At 44.9% G+C, this 18,754-nt stretch overlaps 2 protein-coding genes across 2 annotated transcripts; one reads left to right on the forward strand and one right to left on the reverse strand.

The window, feature by feature from the left end:
- Positions 1-11,236: 11,236 nt before the first annotated feature.
- LOC106638136 (mitochondrial genome maintenance exonuclease 1) lies at positions 11,237-13,107 on the reverse strand. Its single transcript, XM_014351188.2, has 4 exons — positions 12,093-13,107; positions 11,818-12,025; positions 11,549-11,681; positions 11,237-11,461 (listed from the first exon to the last, which is right to left on the reverse strand). The coding sequence occupies exons 1-4, from the start codon at positions 12,799-12,801 to the stop codon at positions 11,315-11,317; spliced, it is 1,197 nt and encodes a 398-aa protein (XP_014206674.2). The 5' UTR covers positions 12,802-13,107; the 3' UTR covers positions 11,237-11,314.
- Positions 13,108-17,339: 4,232 nt separating this feature from the next.
- Positions 17,340-18,646, forward strand: LOC106638231 (uncharacterized). Its single transcript, XM_014351308.2, has 3 exons — positions 17,340-17,483; positions 17,618-17,789; positions 18,250-18,646. Exons 1-3 carry the CDS (start codon positions 17,469-17,471, stop codon positions 18,447-18,449), a joined length of 387 nt encoding a protein of 128 aa, XP_014206794.1. The 5' UTR covers positions 17,340-17,468; the 3' UTR covers positions 18,450-18,646.
- Positions 18,647-18,754: the final 108 nt, after the last annotated feature.

Consider the following 18,754-nt stretch of genomic DNA (forward strand, 5'->3'; position numbering starts at 1 on the left):
TTGGGTCGGAGCGTCGTTTATAGCTGCTGGGAAGCGAAATAATGTAAAACAACAAAACGTTACGCAAGTGTATATGTGTACAGAGACGGTCCGCGTAACGAGATTTGAATTTTTCACGAACGCGTAGGAATAAAACCCGAGACGAGACCTAAAAGCCAAGACGAGCAAAGGAAGCGAGGAGTATTTTTGCGGGGCGCGCGGGGGAGTGGAAAAAAAAGAGCCGCCCGACGTCACGCGCCGCACTCTTCTATTTTACCTTTTTTTCGTCTCGTTCGTGTTTTCGTTGTTTCGCTCGCTCGTCACGAGATTTCCACCGTGGGTACATGTATATAATATATACTCCTCTCGCTGACGTGGCTGCATAAGAAAATGACAAACATCCATCCCAAACGCGACGAAATTGCCTTTGCGCCCTTCTGCACTGAATAAGCAGCCTTTTTTACTTCGCGTTTTCATTCGGCGCGCGGAAGGTACTGCTTGTGATTATAACGTTGTAAATAAGGAAAGAAGAAACAATTTTTTTCAATAAAATCATTGCACCCCCTTTTTCCTCCTCCTTCTCCTGCTCGAGAGAGAGGGCCCGGAAATTTAATCCCCAATAGCCACACGCGGCGACACACGATTTTCCACTTGGCGCGGTGTTATTCTCTCTCTCCGCGCGCGCATGGAAAAGCTTGCGGGGGAGGGCGACAATATTGTTCGCGGTGCTCGAGCAGGATGAAAAAAAAAGAAAACAAGTCCTTCTCGACACCTCTCTCTCTCTCTCTCTCTTGTGCAGCTGTTGTGCAAAACGCACATGTATATACAACATGCCTGTATATGTATAGGTAGGAGGCGAATATTGGCCAGGGCCAACTTTTTATCTCTCCCCGTGTCTTTTCGCGTGGCGCAGAAAGGGAAAGGAAAGGACGAAGAAAAGCCAACGGGGAAGGGGGGGGCGAGATGCTGCTCGCCGTTCTTATAATGTTTTTCCAGGATAAATGGGCTTTCCGCTGTGCGAGCTGATTCCATGGGGTTTCGCGTCGCCATGGCAACCCCGTAACGCCATTAAACGGGGCCACACGGGCCTCTCTCTCTCGCTCCCCCCTTTCTCTTCCGTCCTGCTTCCTTCTTCCACTGTTCTGCTTCCCACGTAGAGAGAGAGAGAGAGTCCCCCCGAATACCGGCAGCCGTCGTCGTCGTGTGCAAGCTCTCTCTCTCTCTCCCCGAAGCTGATGCCGCCTCTCGCGTGCCATAAAAATAAATAACTCGCGAGGCTCCACTCTTACTCCGGCACGTAAATACATGTACAAGTACGGAGGAGAGGTGATACGCGCGGGGGATGACTCTGCGTTTATGTACACGCGCGAGGCAAAATACCTCGTCCCCCCCTTCCCACCTTTTTTTTCGTCCGGAAGCGTACAACCTACTGTGCCTCGGATGTATATATATACACGGGGTATACAGGAGAACCAAGAAGATGCTGCGTCGGTGTATGGGAATTACGCGGAGGACCGCATAAATAAGCACACGTATATACCTATACACCGTTTAGCTCGTGTGCGGAGAGCTGCAGCTGCACGTTTACACAAACGCCTGTATATGTATACATACGCTCTCCTTTGGAGAGAAAGATCATCAGAGTCGCTAAACGCACTTGTCTCATTCTTCCTTTTCGATGATTGATGGTCTGTAACTCTTCGTTTACCGATTTCGCATCTTCCCGTTTTTTCTCCCTCCCTCCTCTTTATGATTGTTCCGGTCATTGGAACAAAAGTGTCCGCGCGCGAGTGTACGACTGGCGTGAATTCGTCGGAAGCTTGTGTATACCTACCTAATTGCGATTTCATCGAATGGGAGAGAAAATTTAATACTACGGGAGGGAGAGGGAGAAGCAAAATGATAATGGACGGGCTACGAAATAGGAGTCACTTTGCGCGGACAAATGTTTGCAAAGTCGATCGAAGAGAGCACATTTTCGCCGTAAAATTGAGCGACGCGAACGTATCTCTCTATCTTCTTCTGTTTTTTTATTCATGCAAAACAAACGTATATTCCTACACGTGGTGTAAGTACATACAGTTGTAAGACCCACGCTGATATCGTGGCGCGTGAAATTTGATACGCAAACAACGCGGTCCGAGGTTATATATATATATAAAATACCACGTCCAAGGGAATCCCAAAGTCGGCGAGGGGTGGTTTGCGCATATTTGCCCGTGACAAACAATTCCTTTAGCCGACCCACGCCCAACTAAAGGAGCACACATGACACACAAACACATACACGAAGGTACAAAGGGCCAACTTAATTTCGTACCTTCACTTTGGCCCGACCAACCTTTTTCCCTCTCCTATATATGTACTGCTCCGTCGCGTCGACAGGGCGCGTAAGAAGAACAGGGTCAGCCCGAAGGAGGAAGAAGAGGGGTCGGGGCTTAATCTCTCGTTACGTGCCCCTTATACGTATACGCAGTCGGGCACGCCTGGACGTTTAATTGTGCCGGAGGGCGTACGTGTGCGCGCGGCCGTGCTTCCTTCCTCTCTCGCGTAATGTGCAGTCACCCCCGCGATGACTGTATCGGAGCTTCGGTGTACACATAATACTCGTTTCCGGCCTAACAAAAAAAAAAAAAAACGCCACCGTACAATTACCCGAGTTACTTCACACGTACATACGCATTTATTTGCAAAGATCCATCTTTTCCCACCTACACATACCTATACGATAAATTAACCTCCGACCGCATGGATGGATGGTCCGTTATCGGACGTTACGTGCTTTATCTCCGCGGATGATCTCTGACCGCATAAATTCCCCCTTCGAGCCGCTCCTCCCCCCCGATTAACCGATCGCCGCCAGTGTACAAACGGCGTGAGGGGGCCAAAGGACGTTGCGGCCGAAACAAATTAAAAAGCCGCTGATCCTCGACACGCTATAGCCTCATTCCTTTTGCCGGACCCTATATCGTTTTACGTGGCGACGACGCCTGTCGATAAATTCACGCGGCCGGTCTAACACACCGTATTGCGGATGACTAATTGATTCATGTGCGCACTATAACTATACGCATGAGAACATAAATTTTACTTAATCCAATGTATAAACGTATTGCGTGCAGAATAGTCCTGTGAAATAAAAGGGATTTACCGCGTTTTGTGTTTTGTTTTATTGAAAAACTTAATTTTTAAAACGTTCGAAAGGGGACACCCAACTATCTGGAGAGACGATCGAGTTATCTCGTGCAATTTATCGATACCACGCGCTACGTGAACGTCGTAGTGGTGCAGTACTCGATAAAATCGGATCACTTTATGCTCCGCGAGTGAGTTCCAATATTGAATTTACCCAGGAGCTCCATGTATATATGTACACGAGGGGGTATACGCCGAGAAGGCAGAGGGTTTAAAATCAAAGTCTAAGGACACCGGTGACATTTCCGCGACAGTAGTTCGCAAACAGCGGACCGCGAGAAGTTTGCGCGCAGGAAGTTCTCTGTGTCAGTTTTGCGGTTATATACATATATGTAGAGCCTGGGGAGAAGAGGGAGGACGTGTAATATAATGAAACCAAGGGCTCAGACTGCACCGGCTAAACGCACGTAAGCCGTGTGGGTGCACGCGATGACGTAAGTACTCATGGGTATACATACCACGATAGAAGTAAGGAAAATAAGGAGACCCGGAGAGTTGTCGCGACCCAGAAATCGTAGACGAAGAGCAAACTTGATTCCGACTTTCTCCCGTGTAACCTCTTACTGAGTCGCGGTTGGCAAGTTTTCCCCAAAGTAGCCCCGGGCCTCTCGGGAATTGGCAAAGGTCAAAGACGCGATCCCCGAAATCTCGTGGATTGTGTAAAACAGACCTCGCGGAACGATCGTGTAAAATCGGCGCTTCCTCGAGCCCCACTTTATAGGAATGTGTGCCCCCGTAATGACCGCAATCGCCTCGAAATCGACACCGAGTGGAGCTTACCACCGACGGTATGATATATATACATGCGTACGGGTACAGTAGGACAAAGAGGCTAAGAGGCATCGTCAGGGACGCAGGCCTTGAAATGGAGCTGGGTAACGAAGTAAGCTCGTGCCGTGGAGGAGGAGAGGGCTATGTGTATATAGGTATACTATACAGGGCCCCCCCCCCCACGGAAGCCAGATACGCATACGTGTGCGCCGGGGGGAGAGCTCGGAATTCAAACCAAATTAGCCCCGAGAGCGAGTGTCCGATCCAGCGCTGGGGCAATCATCTAATTATGCATCGACCCTTCGGCCACTCTTGTTCACTTCGCGGCTGGAGTCCGATCTAATTATCCCGTCATCATCCAGCCGTTCTCTCTCTCTCTCCGATCGTGTCACCGCTATCTTCTTCTTCTTCTTCTTCTCCCTTCTTTTTTTTGTTCTCTCTCTGCCGAAATTACACGTCTGGCTTTTTCTTTTATTTTCCAGAAGAGCACCGCCTTTAATTACCAGGGGGCCGTTGACGATACGGACTTTTGACGTTGCACGCGGATATACACCACAGCTTCCATCCAACTGTTTTATATACGTTTAGGTGTACACGTGTGTATGTATGTAAGTGCGTGGGCTGTCGTACATGTATGTGCATATGATTAATGACGCAAAAAGATACGACGGACGGGAGCCTCCAAGCGTCGGATATTCATCATGCGGCGCTCCGATAAGTCACTCCGTGCGAGTCTCACCCTCTGAATTTATAATACAATGGCTTATGGATTTTCCCATTTTTTTTTTTTTTTTTTTTTTTTCATTTTTACTTTCCTGCACCAACTGAGAAATTTATTTATTCGTTTTGGATAGAAAAAAAATCATGCTTGATTGTACTTTCTTCAAAAGCCACGTGAAATATGACGTTTACGTGGTTATAGATTGAGGAGCTTTTGTAAAGAAAAAAGGCTACGAGCTATCACTCTTGAAATTAAGAGCTCGTGGATCATCTCGGCATTTTCTTACAGTCGCGATCTCGTTAAAAAACGCAAAAAGAGCCACTTTACGGGATCACACAATGAAACGTGCAATAATCACCGAACAAAAAAGAAAATTCCTCGCGTACGGATATTAATGTACCATACAATGGGGTATATGCTTTCACTCGATTCGCGCAGACAATATTACATTTCTTAATGCACCAAAGGGAAAAAAAAAAAAATCATATTCCTCAATACCACACGCATCAAATTATGTCGTAAATCGTAATAATTTTTTTTTTCTCCTCGACTATTGCGCGTTTGCTTGGATTTCGGTCGTACTTGTGTATACCTACTCCAAAGAAGATCAAAGAAGCCAAAAAAAAAAAAAAAAAGAAGAAGCCCCGGTATCAGACGACGGGATAATAGAATTTTTTTTTCCTCCCGGTCTTCCCGTGGGAATACACCATCAGCGGTATACACAAGGTTGTCCCTCTCGACTCCCTCTGAAAGGAATTCGTGCACGAGCAGCAAGGTTAAGCAAGGCCTAATAGTTGTACCTATACCCACTTTTCTTTCTTTTTTTTCTTTTTTTTTTTTTCTTCCCGGATCTCGTATTGCAGAGAATCCGCAGCTTACGTACGGTACATTACCGGCATAACCGCACATACACGCACACCCCAAACAAGCGACCTTTTGTGTACATATACAGACATTACGAATTAATGTCCCAGGAATTATGTATCTCGTACTGAGATGGTACTCTTTGATTGTTTCCTCGACACGAGAGGTAAGCTGTATACGTACGCGTAACCCCGTTAATTTAATGGATACAGTTAACCCGATACAGCGTATATTGTATAATTACAACCACTGTTAGCTATGCGGTATTGATTATACCTATATGTGCTCCTGTATACCCTATAGATATCGATCTCTGTGCGTTGCTTGGAATGCACCAGGGGGGGTCATCGGTATAGTTATCGCAACTAATTAGCTCGCGTTCAAATATATAGTTTAACGCGTGTACAATGTAATTATTTGATGCGTATAAAACGTGAAACGAGTTGCAAAGAAAAAAAAAAGAGTTTCGAGCCGAGCGTCGACACGACAGTACAGATGTGTGTGCCTGTAAGCCGAGCTCACGTTTCGCTCGGGCTCTGGATTCGAATCAAACAGCGCGACTGTGACGTCTTCTTTGGAATCCCGTGACTTGTCGTGGCCCTCTGGCGCGCGTCTGGTGCTCGTCCTCCGCGAAATTCCCGAGGGACGAGGCCGTACAAGGTGTGCGTCGTCGCTCTTACTCCTAATCCGCATTGCGCACCGATACCCCGCGCTTCTCTTCGCAACTTTGCGACCCTCTCTCTCCATCCGGCTGTGCGCCCCTCCAAAATCGATCCCTTTTTGCTCCGCGCCCGGGAAAAGCACCCACCAGGTAGCCCCCGTTTGGCCGGAAAAGTTACCGCTGCACGGGCCAGACCGGCTGCCGAACTTTTTACCATTTTTCAAAGCCTCCCTCCCCACCGACTACACTTCTTTTTCCTTTGCAGACACGAGGAGGTGGCCTTGCCCCTCTTTGGAATCAATGCACGAGTGATTCTCGCTTTCTGCCTGCCTCTACCGATGTTTCTCTGCCAGCGCGAGTACATATTATACACGTTTACACTTTCGGGTCCCCGACTTGGCAAATAAATTCCAGCCGAGCGCCAGAAGCTCCTCCGCGGGAAAAAATTTTTAATAAAACTTTGGTGCTCGCGCTACGTGCGCCTACTAGTTGCCGTGTACACACAAGCGCGTTTGGATTTTAATTTGAGCAGGTTGCATCCGAGAGGGCGATCGACGCGAGCTCGGTGTACTGTGTTTCAAAAATAAAGGGAGGAAAAGAGAAATTGTAAGTTACAGGTAGCGCGTGCGAAAATTCGTGCGAGCCACGGTTAACGCGAGGGGAGCTTGCACGCTGTGGAAAGGCCGTATGCACATCCCTCCTTTGCAACGTATAGCAGTATATACCTATACACGCACAGTGCCGTGCAGCCTCTTTGAAGAAGCCGGGGGGGAGGAACCCTTTTCCTGAGCCCCCGCGTCTATTAGCCGCCCTTGCTCTTTTTCTCTCCCCCTTTGAGTTTTTCTTTTTTTTTTGTTTTTTTTTTTCCTTCTCCTGGTTCGTTTTTTTTCCACAGTATTGAGAAGAAGCTGCTCCGGCTATGGTATTTAACGTCCGGGAGGAGGGCCTTTTGTCCTGCTGATTTTTTTTTTTTTTTTTTTGTTCATCTTCAACGAGATCTCGTGCATAAATTATCATGCCAGCGAGTGGTTCGCTTGCAAATATACGTGTATGGATAAAAACCATCAACATTATTGTATACCTTTGGTAGAAAAGCACGTGTTTCATTTCATTAAAATGGCATCAAAGAGCCGCATGGTCGCGTTTTAATCCTCCTCTGCACTTTCAAAGAGGAATTTGGCTTCGGTGACGATGAAAATCGTCCGACTCATCAAGCTTATTAATAACAAAAGTTGTCACCCCGCAAGGGAGTATGGAGAAGAAAAAAAAGTACAGAGGCCTCTCCCTCCGTTGTAAAGCAACGCTTTGAGCGAGTGACAAACAACTCTCCCGCTCGCTCGGCTTAGCTTTTTTCGAGCCGGTGTTATTTTTCTCTCTCTCTCTCTCCCCCTTCCCTCTTTTGCTAGATAATTAATTAATGCCGAACAGCATCAGTCCTCGCGTGCATATGGCGCTTTCACTTAACCCCCCCCCCTCTTTTTTACCCGTCAACAACGCCGAGCTTTTGCGTCCAGATTTTTTATTTGCAGCTGTTTAACGTCAGTGCTCCGTTTCAACTAAAACAAGAGTGTAGGAAGGCAAAGTTTATATCGGATCTGCCGCTACTGGTGCTGCTGTTCAAAGTTTCCCCGACAACCGAATAAGGTTGCGCTTTCTCGCCCCCACCGGCGATCCACTTTGGTTGTACTTTTTGTTGCTGCTTTGTCGTCTCTATGCAAATCTTTCGCCTCCTCTCGCGCGCGACGAATATTTCATACCGCGAACTTTGTCTCCTCTTGGAGTGTCATATACTTATGTACATGTATGAATTTACTTTGGTCCCCCGCGCAATGATGCATATGATATACTTGATGTGTGTTGGATACGAAGGGGACACATCATAGGGTTGACTGCAAGTATGAATTAATTCCGTTGCCAACGCCAACATAATAATAATATAGTGTAGTATAGTGTACGTCGACAAGGTCGTAAAATTACCGCAGGGAAAAAGAAAAGAGCGGAATAGTCGAAAAAGTGTGCCATCGTCCGAGAAGAGGAGCAACCGCGTCAGGGGAGTTGAGGTGCTTTAAAAATATATATACTACGTACTGCCGCAGCAAGAAATAAAAAGACGTAGAGATGGGTCTCGTCACCCCCCACACCGAGTAAGTATATATGTAGGTACCTCGAAGCTTGGTATCATGAATTCCGCATGCGAGCCCCCCTGCCCCCTAAGTAGTAATGCGACCCTGTCCTTGGAAGAAATCCCTCCATCTCGAGACCCTTCCACCGATAATGCATTAGCAACAACGGGGAATGATAAAAGAAAAGGGCCCCCCCGACTTACCTACGTGCGTGGAGGCCAACTCCCCCGAACCCTCTATACTTGATTACTATTTCACTACACGAAAAGCCGGTACTTATGTAAGTATATCATTCTGTTTCCATATTAAGTATACAAATTCCACGTGTTTGTATCGCCGTGCTCTTGTTACAAATTAAAATTGAACGAGCTCTCTTGTAACTTGAATTATTTAATCTTCGGTGTGTGTAGAGTACCATACAAAATGGGATATAAGCGCAAAGCGAATGGGCTCATCGCACGCGTTCGCTGGTAGGTGTATAATATACAAAAAAAAAAAAAAAAACCAAACACGAGCGTGTGAGGGAATAGCTAAAGTAGAGAGGCAAATTAGGAGGGAGATAAGCATGGGAACGAGTAAGTCCTGCGGACATGTACTATATCGCGTGACGAGAAATTGCTATCGGACACGTGGGTGTACACGGGGAATCGATGCAACGGCTTTTATACGTCGCTTTAAGTGATTTTGACAGACGGTTCCCACGAGCATGCACGTTCGTGCACTGTCTCGCGAATTCGGGGGCTGATGGGGTTTACCCGAGACCACGTCTGGCTCGCCTTCGAAGAAAGACTGATTGCTTCGGGTGAGTGTGTATTATTAACTCGAGTATACAGGGTACAACCCTCTATCCACGAATGACATTTTTTTTTCTTATTTTCCTCTATAAACGATCGAAGCCAATGCAGCATAGCTCATTGTTCAGATTCGTCGAGGCGTAACGTCGACCGGTCAAATGAAAAATAAAGGCACTCGGACGCCTCTCTGTGTGCGCATATAAAATAAATAGCACGGGGCTGCAGGGTGCTAAACGACTCCTGAAAAATTAAGAGAGCCGAGGGACGGCCCGGACGTATAAATGATGCGAGCTAATAAAGTATCGGATCACGCGTGCGCGCGCTTCGACCGCATAAAGGCACCTGTATTTTTTTTTTTTTTTTTTTTTTTTTTCCTCTCATGTAGGGTATGTGTGTGTGGTGGAATTTAACGCAGGTGCGTTTCGCAAGGGAAAAGTGCCGGGAGATAACGCGCCTCCTCCTACCCCTTGGACTCTACGGGCGAACCGGCTAGCGTGTATACAACCGTGAACCGCCATTAGTTTACGGTCCCCAAGGGCAAGGGAACGCCGTCGGGAGGGTCGTCGTCGCATGGATATGTGCGCGTCGAGGGACGCCCTCCCTGGCTCACCCTCTCTCGAGCGTACATGTACCTCCACTACCGAGCCGAAAGTTATAATTGCTGCGTGTTGCGTGGCTGCGGTGGTGTATAGCCGAACTCGTGACTTTTTACGATCGCTTCTCTCTCTCTTTGCTGGCGAATTTTTTTTTTTTTTTTACCACGCGACGGACCGCAATGTCTGTATATCCTCCTCGGCGTGTGTACAATAATCAACTCTTACGCCGTTGTATCGGCTAACTGGTTACGTTTGGTCGAGTCACCGGAGTGATTTTTTAAATTCCATTTCCGCGCGTCCGCCGTACGGCTATTCGATCCATACACCCGAATCACACCGTTTACGTTCGGTACTTGGGATCATTGTGTTCGAAACGTTAAATCTCGTTTAGGGGTCGTGGTTCTCTCTCTCTCTCTCTCTCTCTCTGGGCCGATGTGTACGTATGGCTTACCCCCTTTGCTCGCCCATTGAATTTAAAAGTGTACATCCCCTCGGTTATGATGAACTTTTAATGTTGTTTCTAAACTCGAATGGTCTCTTTGAAAGCCAACCTCTGATGCTGATTGAATTACGAGGGGGCTTTTGCTGTGTTTCATATTGAAAAGTTAATTTTACCTCGTTGTTTAAAATTTTTCGACAAATACGTACATGGTTATATGTATATATGTGTGGATGAAAAAATAATAACCAACCAAGCGTTTGATTTGCTTTTCATCGGGGCGAAAAAAGTTGAAAAGCCGATCATTACTCTCCACTTGGCCGCATCAGTTTCCGGCGAGGTGAGCCTGCAATTTCCTCAAGCTTCCGCCTAATCGCCGTGGTTGGGGCTTATCCCTTCGAATCCGGGTCGAGTTGCTCGGGCACTTTTTTCTATGACAGCGGCCTTTTTTTCTTTCCTTTCTTTTTTTTTTTTTTGCCACCCATACGCGTGGGTGCAGCCGTGCGTGATGAAGCCGTAGTCTCTTCATCTTGTGGGAACCGAATCAGCATTTGCATCGGCAGATTTCTGGCCACAGGTCCCTTTTTTTGCGGGTCCGTACGTATCGGTCACGTGACGTCAGCTGCTAGCAAAAACTGTGTGATAAGCGTGAGCTCAGACCTCGACGTATATATGCGGGGAATGAGAGTGGAAAGAATGGGGTTCCCTTTTGGCGATATTTTATTGCGTTTTTTCGCGCCGATGGCGTCCTCGTGATTAAAACTCTTGGAGCGGGAAAATCTGTGAGTGTAAAGTTTTCACTTATTAGCTCCCCTTGTGTATTCGATTCTCGAGAGATTCTCGTGAAACTCGATGATAAAGTTTTAGCCGGCAACCCAAGGGCGGCCTATCGGCCTTTCAGCTGTAAATACAGTACACGCCCGGCATTATTTTCCTTTTACGAGCGGAACTCGAGGACTTTTTTCATATTGGCTGCTCAAACTATTTTTTTTTCACTCGTTATTTCATGTACGTGCGTTGAAAAGTATTTTCAAACTTAAAGATAAAACTACAGTTTAAAGATTAAAAAGTTTTACTATAATCGTACCTTTAGCTAGAACGTAGCGAAGTTTTAACAATATTCAATATTTACATGTACAACTATATCTATGTAATTGTAACCCTTTACGGTTTACGGTGGAGTATTTAGGGCAACGTGGTAATCTTGGAGCCTCTGTAGCCAAAGTTTCCAGTACATTTTTAGTAAGTCTTCATTTACTTCGTGCACCGTTGCTGGCTCTCCATTAGTGTAGGCCACTGCAATAAGCCCTTTTTTTATCTAAAAAAAAAAAATTCAAATAATTGTTTGCATACTTGGCTCAATATTGATGAAAAATAATTGTATCGTGATTTTGTGCTATTTTACCTGAAAAGGGTAATTCGGATCGGAATTTACAGCACCAATGTAAGAAGCTAACTGAAGAGGAGCGTCGTAAGTAGCGCCAATGGTACTCTTAGCTTTATCTGACTTTTTCCAATCGATAATACACAGTTCGCCTCTAAAAATTTATAAAAATACGTTTTGAAACAAAAATATAAGACTTTGAGCTTATAATTTAAGTAAGATCCGACATCTACTGTATTAAAGTAGAATTCAAATACATGCCACATGCACAAATGGGATTTCTGTATTACCTATAAGTGGCAATACAATCTACCACTCCTCTGTACATCAGTCTTGAATGAATAGCATGAGATTCAACAGCTCTCACTTGATTGATATCTTCCAGCACGTTACCAAGGCTGTCGAATGATTGTTTAATTTTATTAGGCACATCGTAAGGTTTTTGCGTCAAGTGAGACATAATTATTGTATGCAGTAGTTTTCCATCTTCAAACAACTCTGAAAGAGATTATATCATTGTAATATTTTCATAAATTGTTGATGGACATGAAGGAAAATTTAATACCTGCTTGATAAATTTCAAAACCTTTAAGACCTAGCTTTTCAATCATTTTCTTTTTCCATTTTTCAAGTATACTCTTCGCCTCTTCTGACATAGTTGCCGAGAGAATCTTTGTCACACTTGGATATTTCAAGCAGGCTTTGTTTGCCATGGCTGACAAAGTGATAACTTTGGAACTACTATCCCACTGTTCATCGCTAGTTTTGGTCACTTCGTACATAGGAAAATGTAACAACTTTTGCACAATGGCTCTAGGTAACAGAGTATTGTTAGATTGATGGTTTTCTGTTTTCAATATCCTTTTTTCTTCTTTGGCATTGTTATCAACTTTGTTACTAGAATCATTCATGACATTCTCTGGTTTAGCTGCTTGTCTCTCTGAATTTGTGGGTAAATTTTCGTTTGCATCTTTCGGCTGTATACTAATGACATTTAACTTTTTACAAGTACTCAACATCCATGCAAACTCCGAATTAATTGTGGATGGTGGTGACCTAGTCAACTTTCCGGCAGATTCCAGCTTCAGACGCTTCAATCTTTGTTCCTGAGTCTCGATAAGTTTGCCAAAAAACATGTTGTCTTCTTTATTTTTGCGCTTTAGTTTGTCAATTTTGTTGCTTTTGCCGGAACAATTTCGCACACGCGTAAAAGATTTCGAATGTTCAAACGGACGCGCCAGAAGCGCAAAGCCGCGCGCCTTACAAAGTAACATAACCTCAGCTCGTTCAACAACAATTCAATGAAATAAAACAAACGCTGATTACTTTAACATTTAAAACTTTCAGAAGATCATGAGGAAAAAACTACGAGTGCATTTTTTTGCAGTATTGCATGTGACAGCAATGAGCTTTGCATCACATGTTTAGGGAAAGTAGCACTACACCACGTAATATCTGAATTGAACACTCAAGTTTCATGCACCGAATTTAATTGTTGCAAAAACGTAAAATTATTGTTCAAGTTACAAATGCGGACGGTGAATTTTACAGATAAGGGACTGAAGTGACAACAGTACCGTACGAATGCTGTTTGTTGTCAAAAACATGTGATAACATGTATTATAAACATGTGCCCCAGTGAAAAGGACCCGTCTCGCCATCTGATGCCTTAAAAGCGTACCCGCAGGGCATTCACTCTGTTAGTAAGATAGTGATCTACCGATCGTTTAACCGATTTCATGAATTTTTAAATTAAATCGAATCCAAGACAGTTGTTTTGTTATTTGTATTAAAAACTAATTGACAAACATCAAACACATACATAAAACTCGTTGCGTAAACACGCAATTACATATGCCCTAATGGTTATAAATAGTTTTAATTTCACTTACGTAAATTTCCATAAAGAAAAAAAAAAAAATCTTCATCTACAATTTTCGCTTTACTTTTTAATTGAGCTCTGCTTTGAGCTATGACTTAACAGTCACCTACAACCAAGTCTTACACAGTTGCAGGTATATGTACTCCAGTAGTTGAAGGTTAATCGCAAAAAGAAAAAAAAAAAAAAAAAAAAAAAAAAAGAACAAACGCTTCTTAGAGGCGCTTTCACCGAAATAAATCCCACGGCGCGGACAGTCAAAATCACCTGATTATGTATGAAGGCAGCCCCGTAACCCGGAGTCCTTAAATTTCAGTATTGCATAAAAAAAAAGGCGTGTGTTTAATTACGGAGAAAAAAAAAAAAAAAAAAAAAAGTCATAAACGTACATAGTCGAATTCGACGTACAGTCCACCGGCTTATGACGTTGTTGGGCAACGAGATGAGTGGCAAGGTTCTAAAATATCGCGGGAGCCGTTCGGGTGTCCCCTTACGCGTCGGCGTCCCCTTTCTTCCGCACCTTATTAACTCTCGCGAAATTTTGTAACAAGAGCAGTCGACGTCACAACGCCACACTGCACATACACATACATCACGCCGGTATACAACTATAATTAGCATCGAGAGGGAGAAAATCGTCGCACCTGCGAGGCTCACCCGGTACGGGTATAAACTTTGCATCCTTTACCTCCCTCGGGCTGACGGTTTCATCGATACATTGTTTATTTGTATACACACGCCTTTCGCAAGAGTGGCAGCGCCAACAGCTCGTTGTTTTAATAACATTATTAAGTCGATAAATCAAAGGGTGAACGAGAGCATTATACGTATGTATACACATCCACACCAGAGGGAGGGGAGGCTCAAGATTTTTTCCCGTAAATGTATACAAAGTCCCGTAAAATGTATCATATACGGTTATGTTTTCATTGGGTAAGCAAAGTTTTCTATATATATATACGGACAAGACCTATATTTTATTGCAAGTATTTTATTTCAACTGTAGCGCGCGCGCCCCGATGCTGCTTTTGCGCAACAACAACGCCCACAACAGCGTACACTCGTATACGTGTGTGTGTGGGTCTGCTGAATTCATAACTTTATTTGTAATTTTCACCAAGTCGGGCGTAGGTATACATATTCGCCCGCATATACGTGGCGCGAATACATATATTCTCGATTACGCGCCGGTAACACGAGCCGTGGGAACTTTAATGCTTCTTATTGGTCAATGCCAATCAGCGTCGAATAAATTTTACTCTTAATCTCGTATCGCGCACTGATGTTAGATACGCGGGTATACACACTCAATTAGATCACACGAATCCGATATCCCTACACATCACTTTGGTGTATTCATGCAAACACGTGTTTGTATACAATTAATCCCCGAGTTTTACGATCGACGTCCGTCTGCATCGTTTTTTTTTTTTTTTTTTTTTTTTTTTTATATAGCAACCGATACACGTTTGTGGATAAGTGGCGTTTACGCGAAGTGCAATTGTTATTTAGCTGTATGAATAATTTGTTGAATCGGAGGGTAGATCGGATGCAGCAATTTCGAGCTGAATGGGTTTCGGCCGATCGAAAGCCGACAGTCAATTAAATTGAAATGAAACGACGGTCGCAAGGGGGGTTCACGTAACAAAGGGCGTATTTTTCGTCCGCATCGAATATCAGCACAAATCGCGTGCGGTGTTACCCAACGTTGACGGGCTGATCTATATTTTATTGTACGTGTGTGTGTGTGGGGCTGTCGGTTCGTGGATTTACGGGACCTTAGTTGTTTTAATTAAACATGGACTCGACGATCGTCGTCGTCGTCGTCGTCGACTATCGGGAGCATATAATTGAAGTGATTTACGATGTGCAGGTATACCCACTAGATGCAATTTCTAAAATCACAAAGGTTATTTTCCCCTCGACAGTTTTTGAAGAAATATTCTTCCCCGTTTCCATCTGTACAGAAAAAAAAGGCGAGTAGATGTAGTTGCGAAATAGCCGATTTTTCACGTATTAAATGAGAAACAATTACAAATGAGCAAAGCGACACCCCCGAGTGCGTACCATTTGCCGCTCGAACAGTTAAAAATTGGATTTAAAAAACAACCCGGGCGGCGCATGGTGTATCATATATAATTGACACGGTGTATACACTAGCGACACAAAAGAATTGCCCCCCCCCCCTATATAGATTTCGGTCATTGCTACATAAACATATAATTAATACCGCGAAGGCGCGCGACTCTTTTGAGAATTATCGGGGAAGGGGGGGGGTAGCCAATATAACAATAATTATAACCCTGGGAGCACCGCGTTACGTTTGCATTGTAAAGCGCGAAAATAAAATCGGCAACTCGAACGTACACATGCACGGCAGTTTTGTCGATTGTAAGGTTTAATTCTAGAACGCGCGAGTATAGGCAGGGGTCAAACAGACGTAAGCGCGGCTCCGCGCGGAATGAGGGAGGAGAGGGGGGGGGGGCAAAAAAATCGCGACGTATGGGTACGTCCCAGTAGACCGCGCGCGGCAAAATAATAGATTTCGCCGCTCTCTTTGTCAGCGCTGGACCCCCGTAAACGCGATCGCAATTATTTATCTCGCGGACCACCACCACCTCCCCCTCCTCCCTTGCACAAGGTGCTCCAGCTTCTTCTCGTAACTGCTGTCTCTTTTTCTTTTCTTCTTCTATCCCTGGCTTTGATACGTGTGTGCACATCAGGTATATAGTGTAATTTTCTCGATGGAGGGCATCACAAAAAGACAAAGTCTAGTATAGAATGCCGAAGGACGGGGACCGCCTCGACTTTTACGGCCGCGTTGTTTCACAAGTCAAATTTATATTGTTACCCATGTGTCGCGGGTATACCTATACAAGTGTATTAACGAGGTCGTCGCAATGGGAAAAAAAAAGCCTCGCGCCCATGGACTGCGTTGTTGTCGTCACACGCGTGTACGTACACATGTATTTTTTTTTCGAAACTCTTTTTCCACGCGGTCTTCGACAACCCGTGCCTTTTTTTTCCCCATCCCCGTCAAATGGCACTCCTCGAACATCGTCTGTGACATTTATCGACGCGTACTACAACCGATGATCGGCGAGCATTGTTCGGCCGAGGCTTTAACGCACGCGATTCTTGCGATTCTCGTTTCTAGTGAAATACTTTCAATATACTTATACCCACGGTCTCGTTGTTCTTTTACTACTAATGTACGTCAAGAGAAATATCATACCCACACACACATGCTTACATAAACAATGTTATGAAAGCCGATACATCATATAAGTATGTTTGATGCTCGGTATGATCAAACATATAGGTGCGCGTGCCTATTCATTTTGTTTTTTTTTACACGTTGATTTTGCCGTTATTCACGTGGCGTTGCATTACAGATATCTCCCTCCCCCCTTTGGTATGTACGTTACATTTCGTTTGATTCTCCTCGTAACCGCTGTACACGCGTATACTTATACTTGCGGATAATTATGTCGCAGCGGGTTTGACAAAATGTAAGTGGTGACGTGTAAATATACAGCGACACTATCGATATCTTCGGAGATAACGAGGTAAAAAAGGATATCGGCGTTACATCACCACAAAAGCCGCGATCGAGTGTAAGCCGGTGGCGAAAAGCTCCGGAGATTTTTGGAGACAATCGGCGCAATCAAGCCTTCCGTAAAAAGGCCCGAGGGCGACCCGAGGGTTAATTCCCTCGGGGGAAGGAGAGGGGCCCGTCGATCGATCGCCGGGAGGCAAAACCCCCGTGGGCCACCTCAAAGGGGTAAACCTCGCTCAACCGATGGGCATTTACGTTGTAGAAAGGGAGTGGGGCAGGTGAAGTGTGAGCATTTTTTTTTTTTTTTTCTTTTCTTCTACATGCACGTAAGAAGAAATCGGCACCGATGTATGGCGCGAGAGGAGCGAGGGGGAACGCCCGAGTCTCCTGGCTGGGTATATAAACTGGCCGACTTGGCCGTTGTCTGCATCAGTTCTAACTCGACTGTCCTGTCGAAGTCCACCGAACCTACTCACTCGTCTAACCGATTCTCCTTCGTCGCCATGAAGACCGCCATCGTAAGTATATACTTTACTTTTCGGTTTTTTGTCACATCATTGTGGCATCCATAGAACAAATCTTGGTACTCGTTGTTAGTTCATTTGAGAAAATAGGAATGCATGTATCATTGAGTGTCGTATATGACGTGCAGGTACTTGTTGCCATCATCGCTGCCGTGGCTTCGCCCATATTCGCCGAAGAAGCTCTCGAGGCTAAGAAGCAAGACAAGAGGGGAGTCCTTGGTCTGGGATACGGCGGTTATTACAACGGACTGGGATACTCCGGGCACGGATACTCCGGACTGGGATACGGAGGATACGGAGGTGAGCCCTGAAATATATATACATTGTATCACCGCCCATAAATAATGATCTCGCAAAGTTGCGAAACAAAAGCTCCTGCTGGTGCAGGTTTTCGATTCGAAAATAAAAAAAAAAAAAAAGGAATCCAATAAAGATTTTAATTTCAAAGGGAACGCTATCTCTCCGGCGTTTCGTTGGGAACAATGAGCAATTATACCGATCAATAATAATCTGCAACGAAGAAAGGGAGGGTTTGATTTGCGGAAAATCATGGAGCATTGTGCGCATGAATATTCCAGGGGTGATTTTTTTTTTCTTTTCTCTCCCGTTCGACCAACACAATGGCCCCTGCTGTAATTGTCTTGCCGCAACCCACTTGATTACCGCATATAGGCGTGGGGCCCAGTTGTTTCGCAACACGAGATGTATTAAATCAAATTAAGTCTCCATATTATCAATAAATCTGATGGGATGTTCTTAGGCTACGGTTACCTCGGGGCGCCTCTGTACAACTCGGCTCACGGCTCGGTCCTGCCCGCCGGTGCGTACGCGCACGGCCCGGTCGTCGGCAATGGTTACCACGGCTCGATCTACAACTCGCCCTACCGCGTGGGCTACAACGGGCTTGGACTCGGACACGGTCTGGGCCTTGGCGTGGGACACGGACTCAACTACTGGTAGGCTCGAAGATTGGGCCGCGCCAACGATAAACTACTGATTATCGTGGAAACGAGCGTTTACATGCATTTCCTTTTTTTTTCCATTTCTTGTACGATTCGAACGATTATAGTTGCCAATAGCAGGTGTATTTTTGTATGCTTTCCATCAAAGTGAGTGCCTGGATAATTTTGGTCATTAAATCGTTCCTTCTTCCTTTGGATTCCTTATTCTTTCATTTTTTTTTTCTTCTACTTTCCAAGTATTCATGATGTAAGATTTGTACTGAATAAAATTTATTTTTTTTTTCAAAAGCACATGTATGTTTC

Source organism: Copidosoma floridanum, unplaced genomic scaffold, assembly GCF_036245765.1.
Source record: "Copidosoma floridanum isolate Cflo_tuat_1 unplaced genomic scaffold, Cflo_Japanese_pri ptg000014l, whole genome shotgun sequence".
Taxonomy (NCBI): Eukaryota; Metazoa; Arthropoda; class Insecta; order Hymenoptera; family Encyrtidae; genus Copidosoma; species Copidosoma floridanum.

Bases quoted from the DNA above. Each gene is read 5' to 3' on its own strand.
- LOC106638136 (XM_014351188.2), bottom strand. From the start codon at position 12,801: ATGTTACTTTGTAAGGCGCGCGGCTTTGCGCTTCTGGCGCGTCCGTTT. The intron at 12,026-12,092 runs GTATTAAATTTT...AATCTCTTTCAG, and splicing joins TTTTGAAATTTATCAAGCAG to AGTTGTTTGAAGATGGAAAA. The intron at 11,462-11,548 runs GTAAAATAGCAC...TTTTTTTTTTAG, and splicing joins ATCCGAATTACCCTTTTCAG to ATAAAAAAAGGGCTTATTGC.
- LOC106638231 (XM_014351308.2), top strand. The intron at 17,790-18,249 runs GTGAGCCCTGAA...GGATGTTCTTAG, and splicing joins GGGATACGGAGGATACGGAG to GCTACGGTTACCTCGGGGCG.